Source organism: Macaca mulatta, chromosome 5, assembly GCF_049350105.2.
Source record: "Macaca mulatta isolate MMU2019108-1 chromosome 5, T2T-MMU8v2.0, whole genome shotgun sequence".
Taxonomy (NCBI): domain Eukaryota; kingdom Metazoa; phylum Chordata; class Mammalia; order Primates; family Cercopithecidae; genus Macaca; species Macaca mulatta.
The window spans coordinates 64,237,520-64,252,044 of record NC_133410.1 but is presented as its reverse complement, the minus strand read 5'-3'; the positions used below and the strand labels follow the sequence as shown (position 1 = coordinate 64,252,044).

At 34.4% G+C, this 14,525-nt stretch overlaps 1 protein-coding gene across 3 annotated transcripts in view; it reads right to left on the bottom strand.

Moving 5' to 3' along the window:
• Positions 1-3,841: 3,841 nt before the first annotated feature.
• The window catches only part of LOC720405 (UDP-glucuronosyltransferase 2A2), a 63,925-nt gene continuing 53,241 nt past the window's right edge, over positions 3,842-14,525 (bottom strand). For 2 of the 3 annotated variants that reach the window (XM_028848539.2, XM_078003512.1), the window contains 4 exons: positions 11,743-11,874; positions 10,653-10,740; positions 9,974-10,193; positions 3,842-5,095 (listed from right to left, as the gene is read on the bottom strand). In XM_028848539.2, coding sequence (XP_028704372.1) covers positions 4,816-5,095; positions 9,974-10,193; positions 10,653-10,740; positions 11,743-11,874 — 720 coding nt within the window. In that variant the 3' untranslated portion in view covers positions 3,842-4,815. The remainder of the gene's footprint in view (positions 5,096-9,973; positions 10,194-10,652; positions 10,741-11,742; positions 11,875-14,525) is intronic. The other variant, XM_078003513.1, reaches the window with a different exon arrangement.

Genomic DNA, 14,525 nt, shown 5'->3' with positions numbered 1-14,525 from the left:
AAGTTCAAATTTAATACTAGATAGTCTATTGAGATCAAGGAAAATGGAAAATAAAGGTCTAGAACAGTCACTGCGTGACCTCTCTGTACAAGTTTATTCAATACTCACTTCATATGAGTTCTCAATTCACTTCATTACAGTTCTCAATTCACTTCGTATTGATCCAATGTCTATATTTTACCAGCACCTTTCCACAACTCTACCTAAAGTAACAACTCAACTGTAGGGGGAGCAAAACTGAAGTTCATTTCACAGGCATCCTAGTTAACTGCAATGCTTATTTCTCTATGCTATTGCTGTTGCTTCTAACTAAGGAGAAATCATCAAGAATTTAAAAGAAAACTCCAACGCATCTGGCTTACGCAGCTTTGCTGTTATAGCAAGATACATGAGACTGGATAATTTACCAAGAACAGAAATTGTTTTCTCACAGTTCTGGAGGCTGGCAAGTTAAAGAGCAAGATGCTGGTATCTAGGGAAAGCCTTCTTGCTGCATCCTCACATGATGGAAGTGGAATGGCAAAAGTGACCAATTCTGTATCTTCATGTGGTGGAAAAGCAAGCCTGCTGAATGCTGCTTGAATCCTCTTCTATAAAGGCCTTCATCCCATTAACGAAGAAGGCAATATCACCTCTAAGAGGCCCCTCCTCATAATCTGTCACATTGGCAACACCTGAATTTTGGAAGGGACACATTCAAACCATAGCAATGTCAAAGTAAATACATTATCTGAACAATCACAGTTTCTGGATGGCAAATGGATCAAGAAAAGGCAGATGATCTCATGCTTACAAGTGTGTGTTAATGTGTCTTTTAAAATTACAAGTGTTTTACTCCCCAGTAAGAGTTGAACTTGTGTTTTCTAGACACCTAAGTCATGTAAGAGGTTTGTGAAGTGTCAAGTACAGTGACAAATGGAGACTTCTTTGTCTGCAGTCTCCTTGACACAGAACTGAAGATAAAGTAATTATACAGCTGAATTACCATTTCTTGGATGTCACCGTTCAAGATACTTTTGTGTGTAAAAAGTTTGTACACGGCCGGGTGCGGTGGCTCAAGCCTGTAATCCCAGCACTTTGGGAGGCCGAGGCGGGCGGATCACGAGGTCAGGAGATCGAGACCATCCTGGCTGACACGGTGAAACCCCGTCTCTACTAAAAAATACAAAAAACTAGCCGGGCGAGGTGGCGGGCGCCTGTAGTCCCAGCTACTGGGGAGGCTGAGGCAGGAGAATTGCGTGAACCCGGGAGGCGGAGCCTGCAGTGAGCTGAGATCCGGCCACTGCACCCCAGCCTGGGCGGCAGAGCGAGACTCCGTCTCAAAAAAAAAAAAAAAAAAAAAAAGTTTGTACACATACAAAACACATATCATATATTTATCAGTTTAAAGTGTACAACTCAATGGCCGGGTGCAATGACTCACGTCTGTAATCGCAGGACTTTGTGAAACCCAGGAAGGTGGGTTGCTTAAACCCAGGGATTTGATATCAACAAGGGTAACACAGTGAATCCTCATCTCTACAAAAAAAAAAAACAAAAACAAAAACAAAACGAACAATTAGCTGGCTGTGGTGGTGTGCACCTGCAGTCCCTGCTACTTGGGAGGCTGAGGTGGGAGGACGCCATGAGCCCAGGAGGTTGAGGCTGCAGTGAGTAGAGATTGCAATACTGCACTCCATCCTTGGTGACAAGTGAACCCTGTCTTCCAAAACAAAGTTTTTAGTATACAATTCAATGGTTTATCGTATATTCAAAGAATTTCTCAACAACTAGAACAAGATTTAGAGTATTTTATCACCCACCAAAAGAAACACTGTACCCTCAGCCTTTCCTTATCCTCTTTTTTTTTTTTTTTTTTTTTTTTTGAGACGGAGTCTCACTCTGTAGCCCAGACTGGAGTGTAGTGGTGCCATCTCGGCTCACTGCAAGCTCCGCCTCCCGGGTTCACGCCATTCTCCTGCCTCAGTTCACGCCATTCTCCTGCCTCAGCTCCCGAGTAGCTGGGACTACAGGAGCCCGCCACCGCTCCCGGCTAGTTTTTTGAATTTTTAGTAGTGACGCAGTTTCACCGTGGTCTCGATCTCCTGAGCTCGTGCCTCCCAAAGTGCTGAGATTACAGGCGTGAGCCACTGTGCCCGGTTCCCCTACTTTTTATCTCTACTGATTTTCCTATTAAGAGCATTTCATATGAAGGGACTTACACAGTATGTGATCTTTGTTGTTTGACATCTATACTTAGTATAGTGTTTTTAAAAGTTTCATTAATGGTATAGCATGCATCAAGACTTCATTATTTTTATTGCCAAATAATATTCTACATCATATTGTTTATTCATTTATCAATGATGACTGTAGTTTTCCTTCCAGTTTTGGTTAAGATGTTGTTTATCAACATGCATGTATTAATTTTGTATAGACTTATTGTCATTTGTCTCTGGTATACTACTAGAAGTAGAATTGCTGGGTCATATTGTAACTCTGTGTGTAAACTTTTGATAAACTGGCAGATTGTTTCAAAATGCCTGAATAATTTTTGATTCACACAAGCAAAGTATGAAGATTCCAAATTCTCCACATCCTTGCCAACACTTTTAATTATTTATCTTTTTGATAATAGCCGTGTTAGTAAGGGTGAAGTGGTATCTCATTGTGATTTTTACTAACATTTTCCTGTAATAATGTTGAACCTAATGATGCAGAGCATTTTTCTCATTTGTTCTTATTGGACATTACATTTGTTCATTTGTCCTTATTGGACATTTACATATTCCTTAGAGAAATGCCTGTTCAGATCTTATGCAGATTTTTGAATTGGGTCATTTGTGGTTTTTTTTGTTTTTGTTTTTGTTTTTGTTTTTTTAATCATTGAGCTGTGAGCTTTCTTTATAAATTTCTTACACAAGTCATTTACCATGTATGTAATTTGCAACTATACCCTCCAAAGTCTGTTTTCTCTTCAGACTTTAGTGATGGTGTTCTTGGATGTACAAAAAAATTAATTTCAGTGAAGTCCAATTTATCAATTTTAATTTGATTGCTTCTGCTTTTGGTGTCATATCTAAAAACCTTGCAAAATTCAGGGTTAGAAAGTTATACCCATATTCTTCCTGCTAAGAGTTTTATAGTTCTTGCTTTTACATTTGGATTTTTTTAAATCATCTATTTTGAGTCCATTTTTATATATGGCTTGAGGTAAGGGGTTCAATTTTATTCTTTTGAATATTGATAAATCTGTTTGCCCACTGGTATTTGTTAAAGAGACTATTTTTTTCTTCCTTGTATAGTTTTGCATTCTTGTCAAATATCAGTTGACTCTATGTTTGGCTATATTTCCAGATTTTACAAACTATTAAAAGTGAGTGTATGTCTAGCTATATGCCTGTAGGTAATGCATGCTAGGTTTAATACCTAGGTGATGGGCTGATAGGTGCAGCAAACCACCATGGCACACGTTTGCTATGTAACAAACCTGCACATGCATCCTGGAACTTAAAATAATGTAAAATTGAAAAAAGAAAGAATGAAAGAAAGAATTTCAAAAATTTTACTAAGCCAGTGAATGTAATTTATCTTCTCAATTTCAAATATTGAAATTAACACTTTAGTTAGAAATGTCATTAAATTTATAAAGGATAAATAAAGCAAAATCTTTAATATATTTATTAAATTAATGCAAAGCTGAATCAAGTAAAAGCATTTGCCTCCAACTAGTGCTTTCCATTGGTAAAAATTTATTATACCATATCCTTGGTCAAGCTCTTAGTCTTTTATATACACAGCATAACAATTAATTGATAAATTTAAATTTGTGGAAGATAAAGACAAAAATAATGCAATGACCTCAAATTCCAAGTAAGCATTTTTTATTTTTCAGCATAAAATTAAACTTTTGATTATAAATGGTGATTATATATTATGAACATTAGTGTTTTTTAAACATAATTAATTGATATTTAATGTAATTATTTGAACACTTAACTAAAAATTTTATAAAATTACTTATTATTTTCTAGATTTTTCTTTATTATATCCTCTATATATGATCTGTTCACCTTCAATATATAACATAAAACTTTCACCTTGAAATCAAAGAGTCAATTGATTTATTTATTAAAGACAGTACCCAAATCTTCCACTACAGCTTATATAAGAATATATGTTGAAGAAAGGCAGGCAAGTTACACTGTGATTTTCTGGATATGCTCAATAAAAATTTTGTAGACATTAAATAGGGATGCACATCACACTTAAAATTCATTCTCTAACTCCTGCAAAATTGAGCACACAGAAGAGTTTATTTTTATTAAAACAAGGAAATCATTACCTTTCTCAACACACTACTGTCCTATGGTGGCTCCCTGAATTATTTGGTATATGAAAACTTGTGAATTTGACTCTTCCTTACACCTATCAAATTCTGTCTACACTGTATGCATTACCAGGATTCAGCATAATGTTAATCATTAATTAAGGTGAACTATAAAATAATTTGATACTATGAATAGAACATATTTAAAATTAGGTAGTATCCTTGTGTCAGAAGAGTGAAAGGAAGAGGGTATAGTCAGCAGGGAAAGACAAAGGAGAAATAGAAGACTACAACTCACAAGTTAATGATAATCATGCCAAAATCTAGGGTTTATCAGTAGGCTTATTGCAGGTAGAGAAATAGAAAATTTGGAAACAGGATGGGAGATGTGTTTTTGTTAAACTCCTTTTGGCTGGAATTAATAAGACTATAACATTCAGGATTTTGCCAAACTTATATATATATAAAAATTTTATATATATATAGAATTTCCTCTTTCTCTTGACCTATTCTCTTTTTTTCTTCTTTCCTATCTTACCAAATTTTTGACAGGAAAACAAACAACATTGTATGACCAAAAATATAGCCATTGTCACACAGACCAGCAAGAACCCGATTACATCCAAAGAGTGGTACTGGAACCAGGTGAGGTTGTGGGCAGCTGGGCGCAGGTGCTTGGCTCCTTTGTGGCGCATGACAAACTCGATCCAGAAGACTGCTCGATCCAGGGGCTTTACAAGTTGATCATGGTGAATTCTTGATAACCTCATAGCATTCTCTTTATAACTAGAAGACAAATAAATAGGCAGAAATTAGATAATTTTTGTTTTCATTTTCATTGAAGATAAACGTGTGATACATATTTGCTATACAAGTTAAAGGCCGTAATTATGTTGAGCAAGAATATAATTTTTGCATGAACTTTGCTAGTGCATAGGATTTTAAGAGTTACGAAAGGGAAGATGTGGATGAAATATATTCTTAACACAAGTATGATCAAATGTAGACATAAAAAAGTAGAGTAAGCCAGTTGTAAACATATATATCTAGCATAATTTTTCCAAAAGTAATTTTGATACTGTGTGAATTATACTGTGCAGGATGATTCCAAGACCAAGATGGCTCATAACCTAATATGGTGGGATAAAAATCATTGAACACATGCATAAGCATATCTTCTAATGTCTGACTAGTTCATATGACAGACAAAGGACATTGGCAGTCAGCATTAGTGAGTCATTTGACAGTTCTAAGATGTTGGCACTGTGATAATTACTCTGTGGCACACATTTGTATGTTTGTGATGAAAAGGACAGTGTCTGTATCTGTAACATGAAGACTGAACAAAACTACTCTGGTGATTTAAGAAGTGGCATATCCAAGTACCTGAACTTTGATGTTTCAATTGAAACATCTCCCTAGAATTAGAGCTCTTAATCAACTTACCATCACAATAGCAATAGTCACAGAGATAACAGTTCTAATAGCTTCTCAAACAATATTGGATGGATATCTACATATTTAAAAGGCAAATTATGTCTTCACTTGCAGTTTCCCCAGTTGTTAAACCAAAGTTAGTAGGTTTCATTTTGGTTTGTGTCTGGAATAAAAGTTCCAGCCTGGAGTCATGAAGATGAGAGAAGGTAAAGGGTCTGTGTAGAGATGTCCTGGTGTTGGCAGGACATTGTTAGGACTGGGGAATGGGGAATATGGTGATCATTTACAAGAGAACATGGTACACTAGATTAAGCAGCAGAAGTAGTTTACATGTGTTGAGTGTGTGTGTGTGTGTGTGTGTCTATCTAGTGAAAAAGAATATTCATACTTGCAACTGCATCGAACCTTAGGTAGGGTCAAGACAGTAATTTCACATGGATCATCCTAATATACTTTAGACAATAAATAAATTTCTACATGTGAATCAAAAAATAATAATAAGAAGAAAACATGTTTTCCTATAAATGATGTGGGACAAAGACCATACTCAAAAATTCATTATTTCATGTTTTATTATACACTAATGTTTTATGACTGATATGTTAAAATATTCTGAATAATTAGCTTATGATGGTCTATCTATTCAAGTGTAATTGTTAATGTTTATTAATTGCCTTAATGAATAACAGAATGGAGTATAAACACATCCATATGTATACTCTAAACTGTACCCTGTGTTCCCAGAGGTAGTATTTGGTTTAGGGTTAAAGTGACAGTATTTTAAATTAAATAATTTTTAGGCATTTTTTTAGAAACTTCTCACAGTATTTATAGTTCTTGTTTATTACATCAATATTTTTGTCAATGAAATGAGTCAAAATCTAAAATATTTGAAGATATTTACTTATAGCATAATATGAGTGTTCATGGCCCATGACACAGCCCTCAGGAGGTCCTTAGCATATGTGCCCAAGGTTTTGGGGATGCAACTTGGTTTTTACATTTTAGGAAGGCATAAACATTAATCAAATACATTTAAGAAATACATCGGTTTGGTTTAGAAAAGTGGGACAACTTGAAGTGGAGGTACATCCAGGCTACAGGTATATTTAAACATTTTCTGGTTGACAATTGGTTGAGTTTGTCTAAAGACCTGTGATCAAAGGGAAGGAATGCCTTGGTTAAGATAAAGGATTGCAAATACCCAAGTCCTTATTTGCAGAGGGAGCCTTCAGGTAGTAGGCTTCAGAGAGAATAGGTTGTGAAATGTTTCTTATTAGACTTAAAGTCTGTGTTGATGCTAATGCTAGAGAGGTATACTGAGGCATGTTTGACCCTCACTTCCCATCATGGCCTAAAACAGACTCTAAGATTAAATTTAAAGGAGGCCTGGCTGAGGAGGAAGTCCATTCAGATGGTTGGGTGGGAGGCTTAGAATTTTATTTTTGGTTTACAGTTTTCAAGTCAACAATAATATTTAATGATCATTTTAAGCATTAGAGTTAAAGAGAATCACAGACCGCACCTATGCTGATAATTAATAAAATGAACCAAATTGTCAGCCACTAACAATTTTGGAATAGTCTAATTGACTAGACATTGAAGTCAAAAAAAGTTCATACTGAGTCTTGCAGAAGCTCCTAACCCACCACTTAGCTCCTGCATTATGATTTCTAAAATTATGACTTATACAACATGTATGTATTAGTAAAAGTCAATTAATTTGAATGTGGATGGGAAGCAAAAGTGGACAACCAGGGCTGAGTCTTGGTATGAATCTAAACCAAGTATTGAGTGTCTTTCTTTTCTGAAATGAGTACACTTGCCCCCGTGTCTAAAATGCCCGGCAAAGGACACTGAATAGATGTTTTTAGCAGGTTAGTTCCATTAAGGAAAAGCACTAAATTCCATCCGAGTTTACCTTCTCCTCTACTTCCTGAATCTCAGCCTTCAGGAAAACTGAATGAAAGGTTACATCTATTCTTCAAGCTTTGACTCTACATGAAAACAATTAAGTCCAATACAACATAGAAGCAAGTTTAAGGCACCTACCCAAATTCAGAGCAAACACAAGACCAAGAAAAAATAACAGCCTGATAACCACTTACATATATTGAAAAATAAATGAGAAACTAAAAATGCATTTAGGTATGGCATATAGTCCAAAGAAGAGGAGATTCAAAATATAGTAACAGCGGGAGGGTAATGAATACACTATCAAAATTGATTTATAAAGCAAGAGGAAGTGGTAAGGAGATAGGTGAGCTGATGAAATAAGTTGTTAAAAATGGCAGTTTAAAGAATTAATAAAGAAATTAGAAATAGCAAGCAATGCTCATGGTAAAAATAATGAATTTACTAATTTGTGAACTGTTTGAGACAATCTCAATGAATTAAGAATAGTAAAAATTGATTAGAACAATTAGGAAATAATAGAGGAAAACATACCAAAATATTTTATCATAGGGAAGACTAAACTGGTGCTCCAGAATTAAAGATAAAAAATGGACATAAAAGGTATTCTAAGAAATAATACACAAAAGAATTAATTTCTGAAAAGAAAAACTGGATTTTTTTCATGCTAGATTAACAGTGCTGTAAGGACACAGTATAACTGAAGAAAAATATATAAAATAATTTGTAAGAATATACCACAATTGAGTTTCTGATTTTTAAAAAGTAACAATTTCTTTTTCCAAATTGAAAAGAAAGCAAAATGATAAAATGGTCAGGCATGACTCAGAAATCCTATAGCACAATTTGAAATGGAAGGCCATGAGTGATATTTCCACAGGTCTGAAGGAAAGAAAGCAAGAGCTAAATAAATTATATTCAGATAGGGCCGGGCGCGGTGGCTCAAGCCTGTAATCCCAGCACTTTGGGAGGCCGAGACGGGCGGATCACGAGGTCAGGAGATCAAGACCATCCTGGCTAACACGGTGAAACCCCGTCTCTACTAAAAAATACAAAAAACTAGCCGGGCGAGGTGGCGGGCGCCTGTAGTCCCAGCTACTCCGGAGGCTGAGGCAGGAGAATGGCGTGAACCCGGGAGGTGGAGCTTGCAGTGAGCCGAGATCCGGCCACTGCACTCCAGCCTGGGCGACAGAGCAAGACTCCGTCTCAAAAAAAAAAAAAAAAAAAATTATATTCAGATAGAAGTCATTCTCATAACAAAGCAGTGAGAGAATATTGCTAAACATTATCTCGGAGAATTCAATATCAAAGTCTTTACTGGAATAAAATTCCATGTGAGATAATCAGTCAAGAAATAAATTGTAAATATTTTAGAATAAATAATCTGTAATTCAGTGGTGAACACTGAGTCACTTAAAATATAGGAAAAAGACTAAATAAATGTGAGAAAAAATGACAAATATTGGTAAAGTAAAATTACAATATAAGTAATACAAATTTGGAATGAAATAGAGATAAATTTCAAAGCAGGAGTTGAACTATATGTGGCTAAAATTAAAACATATCATCAAAAATAAAGACTCAAAATTACATATACATAGATCATATTATTTCCTAGATTTGGTGAAATCTTTCAGAGAAAAAAGATAAGACACAAGTATATATATATATAGACATACACACACACACAATCTACTAAGCTATATATAGAGACATACATATTATATACTAAGCTATGTGTCTATATATAGCTCAATATATTTTATAGATTCATTTCAATCTAAAAGCTAAATCAGATAAAATTATACTTAAATTTTATTTAAAATATCACAGATAGTACCAATCAATATTTAAACAATTAACTACCCTATATATTTTCTCTCTGTGTGTATACATACACTAATGAAAAGTATAGAATGGTAAATACTCAGTGTTAATAGTTTTTCTGAATGATTATTAGTGGGCATATTATCATTTCAATTTTGTATTTACTGATTAGTTTATAATATGTACATACTTACTAATTAGTTTATAAAATTAAGCAGATTACCCAGAAAAAAAAGAGAATATATATAATCATAGCATTCTTTATTTTGAAAAATATTGGAAGAATATTTGAAGTCTTAGGATTTTCTTTTTTTTCCGATTTCAGGAAATCACTTCAGCAGTTTGGCAAATAAAATAGTTTTTATATTGGACAGGTTATGGTTGTTACTGGAAAATAATTACAAAAGTATTAAAGAATGTACATTTTCTGGTATTATAAAAAACGTAATTAATGTTAGACAAGTCTTTAGGAGGCTTAGTACTTACGAAGGTTCATTAATGACTGTTCTCAAAGCGCTAAGCAAATCCACACTTGTCATTGTGTTCAGGTTCACTTCCACAGCTGCTCCTTTGGCCTTCATGTGAGCAATGTTATCAGGCTGATCAGCAAACATGGGAACTCCCACCATAGGGACTCCGTGGTAAATAGCTTCATAGATCCCGTTAGTTCCGCCATGAGTGATAAAAGCTTTGGTTTTGGGATGACCTGATTTGAGGATGGAGTGAGAAGTGGGTGTGTAATAATAACACATTAGCAGAATTTGAGAGACAGAAGGGGTCCAAAAGCTATAACATAACTCTCTAAAGAAGGATACATTTTCTACAAAAGCAGATCACAGAGGGCGTTGCCCTCTCAGAAAACTGTGATCCCAGGAAAAGCAGTAACTAACAGCATTTGCATTTTCTGGGAATATATTACTGAGGAGATGGTATCTGAACTGAAAATGAAACGTGAAGTGTAATTAATCTTAACTGAAAATGCTCTTTTGTGAAACAGAAAATATGAATCTATAAAATTAACCGCCAATTAGGTAATTACATCTGCTTTAAAATTGGGTGGCAAAATTTTAAATTATTAAAAATTTATGGAATGTATTTTCTATTAAAGAGTTACTTAACTTGTCTATTGTCCCACTGTACAGCTTTTCTTTTCCAACTGTCTTACCAAGAAGATCATTCTGGGGTATCCAATCATAGAGCTGAGTATTGTTTCCTAATGTGGCTGGTTTCTTTCCTACGTATCTCCATAAAACCTGTGGAAAATTGTGCTTTAATTTTGCAAGAAAAACACAATGAGGACATTTTAAGTTGGTAGAATCATTTAGAAATCATTTAGCCAGCTACATGGAAGATGGCAATTATGTAAGCAGAAGTTTACAAATGTTGAGATATATAGTAGGACTGTTATATCTACCTTTTTGTAAAGTCTTGTACTAATAATCTATTAAGTATAGTATTATTGTTTTGATATTTATCACTTAAAAGCTTTTGGAAGTTATATTTTAAGTGAAGAAATAGAACATAAACAAGACCAGTTTAATCAATCACAACATGGAGGAGAAAAATCATGAAGCGTGTTAGGTGCTTTAACCAATACATAAATATAAAGAGTCCTAGGATGTTTCATGAATAGAAATATAAAAAGAATAGTAATGCAAAATTGTAGAGATAAAAATGAAGGTTAATTGAATAACATAAATCAGAAGATGCATGTTGTTGGACTATAATATTTGAATTTTAATTGTTTTTAGCTAGAGATTATTCAACTTAGAAAGACTAATTGAATCCAGACTTCTACTTCTAAACCAACTACATTTTGATAAGAGTTGTAATAAAACCTAGACATTTGAATTACATTTTTAGCATAATTTCTCCCTGCTTTGTGTATACACACTCTCTTTTCCTGGGCCATGGAGCTAACAAACTTCAGAAGTTTTGAAAGTAGTCAGTGGAGAACAAAAAAATTTCAAATAGTAAAAGTTCAGTGGGGGCTTAAAGTTTTCATTTCTATTCCATTAAAAATAAATGACTTCAAAAAAGTATGCGTTCCCAAAATAATGCCAAGGCTCAGTAGGGAAATGATTCAATGTGCTAATGTACATAATTTTAATATATTACACAATTTTACTTACAACTGTTACTAATGGTACTCAGTGTATAATGAGTTTCAATTTTTATATGGAAAGAACGTTACTAGACGCACTGTGTCTCCCCTTAGTAAAAAGCTGGGTACCAGGATCCCAGGCTGTACTGACCTTCTGTGGAATCTGGGCAAGGGCTGAGGCAATAAGATTGGCCTTTTCTTCTGTAAGGTTTTTGACCATTGATCCCAGAGAAAACACCACAACACCATCTTTACCTGAGCTCTGGATAAATTCTTCCATTTCCTGCATACATAATATATTTTCTATTACAAAGGTGTAGTATCATAAGAAAAAATAAGTTTACTTACACATTTAAGTAGGTTAAATTAAGATATATGTCAGAGAAATTATTAACCTGGTCTGTCTTCTGACATGTAGAAAGATCTAGTTTCTTTTTTTTTTTTTTTGACAGAGTCTCTGTCTGTCGCCCAGGCTGGAGCGCAGTGGCATGATCTCCGCTCACTGCAAACTCACCTCCCCAGTTCAAGTGATTCTCACACCTCAGCCTCCTGAGTAACTGGAATTATAGTCACATGCCACCATGCCTGGCTAAGTTTTGTATTTTTAGTAGAGATGGGGTTTCACCACGTTGGCCAGGCTGGTCTCGAGCTCCTGACCTCCAGTGATCCACCTGTCTCGGCCTCCCAAAGTGCTGGAATTACAAGCATGAGCCACTGTACCCAGTCAGATCTAGTCTCCTTAAGAGGAAACATGTCTCTGAAATGTATAACTTAAATATAAAATCAGTGATTACAAGTCCAAGCATGGAACCAAAACCATGACAGAAATGAACACTAAATAAGAGACAACCTTTCTCATGGTAACTGAAATTGCTACCCCCAAGGCTTAATTTAACCAACCAACAAGGTTGTTTGCAAACTCATAAAAACAGTTTTTGGAAGGAAGCACAGTAAAGGGTACTGAGTTAGGCTTTTAAAATTATTAGCATGCCAGTTATATCTAATAAATTATTAATACATTTACTGGTTTCTGTTAAGCATTCATTATCATTTTGTCAAGTTTATGCCTTCCTTGTTTAATAGGTCTAAGAAAAAATTTGTGTAAAATGTCATCTAATAGTAACATATTTTAGAACGAGACAACAAAGTGCTTCTCCAACTATAATCACAATGATGCTTATGAGACAGTGTATCTCTTCTTCCTGATGTATAAGCTGCCATGAGTGTGATGTTAGCTACGTGCCCTTAATTTGAGCCTTAAAGCAAAAGTAAAATATAAATTTCTCTGCCAATAAAATTCCCCAGGTCATTACTTATAGTTTTGCAAATTTGATGCTGCAAAATCTGAGATTAAGGCCTTTCACATCATAATCTATGTGAATGCTACTTTCTAGAGATGTATTCTGCATTACATGTGCAAATATTTGTCATGATCACACTGGAATCACTGATGGATCAGTTTCTGACTAGCCAAATTATTAGGGGAGGGTAGTATCTTAAGTAAAAATAGACTGCAATTTTTGGCTTAATGTCAGGAGAATATTTCTGAAGTCCCAGGAATTGGTGCTTTACCATATTGGTTTAGTTTCCAAACAGGTATTCATTAATTAAAATAATACACACACACACACACACACAACATACACATACACACACATTCAAACCTACCATACTGATATGGATTTTTCACTTGACGGTCTCTTGTTACTTTTGTATTCTGTGTATCCAGTGATTGGTGTAATTATCATCAATATAATCCATGATTGGTATTGATATTTCGCAAAGCCTATATCAATATTTAAATTGATTGAATACGTAATGGTATAATGTCTGCTGTTGTAAAATGTAACTGATTTGTCTTTGTGAAGTTGTGAGAGCATATGTATTTGTGTGTGTTTGTGTAAAAAGTGGGTTTGGGAGGAAAAACATAATAGTGTGGCATGGGTTATTATCCAGCGACCTGTGGATATGTCAATGTATATTTCTGTGTCTTTATTTAGATATTGGCACATTATCTCCTATAATAAACATTCACTAGAGCTTGCCTGCAGTCATAACTTGACTGGCAAGAAAATCCTTAAATAAAATTTTCAGAATCCTGAAATAAAATTTTAAACTTAAATATGTCTTTTACCATAAACAGAAATTTAGTACTCTTATGGGAACCAGGAACTTTCTAAAAAGATTGCTTTTGTTTGTGTATGAACCAAATAAATAACAGCCTATTTCCTCACTCCCTATTGATAGTTAAATACGTTGTTCCTACCATGTGTACCTGTAGTCTATTTTGCTTCTCAACACTTTTTCTGTATAACATTTCTTATATTCTACATTTCTTCTCTGAAGGCTTCATATTGTAGTATACAATTTCTTTTTCATGCCATAAAACCTGACACTATATTTATAAAGAACCAATACAATATTTGAGTCTCTTAGTTTTATAATAGTTACTTTATGCTGATGAATCTGAATCTATTTCTAAATGCTTTCTGCTTGGATTTACACTTTGTACTACTTAAATGATTTCTAGAAATTACTGAAAATCCTTTTGGCTCCTTAAAGTAAATAAGTCAAAAAGTAACTCACCATTGTTGACACAAAAGAGTTTTTCTTTTTCTTTTCTTTTTTTTTTTTTTTAACCAATTGTTTCCTGACAGTAGAAGTCACAACTATCTAATAAATTCACAAGATTAAAACCTAAGAGTCGTGCCTCATTTCATTGTCTTTCTTCAATAATGACTTCTTACTCACCAAGTTATGTGGAATTCACCCAAGAGTTTTCATGAAGACATCTTTATCTCTTAAGAAATTTGGCACATATACACCATGGAATACTATGCAGCCATAAAAAGGATGAGTTCATGTCCTTGTAGGGACATGGATGAAGCTGGAAACCATCATTTTCAGCAAACTATCGCAAGAACAGAAAACCAA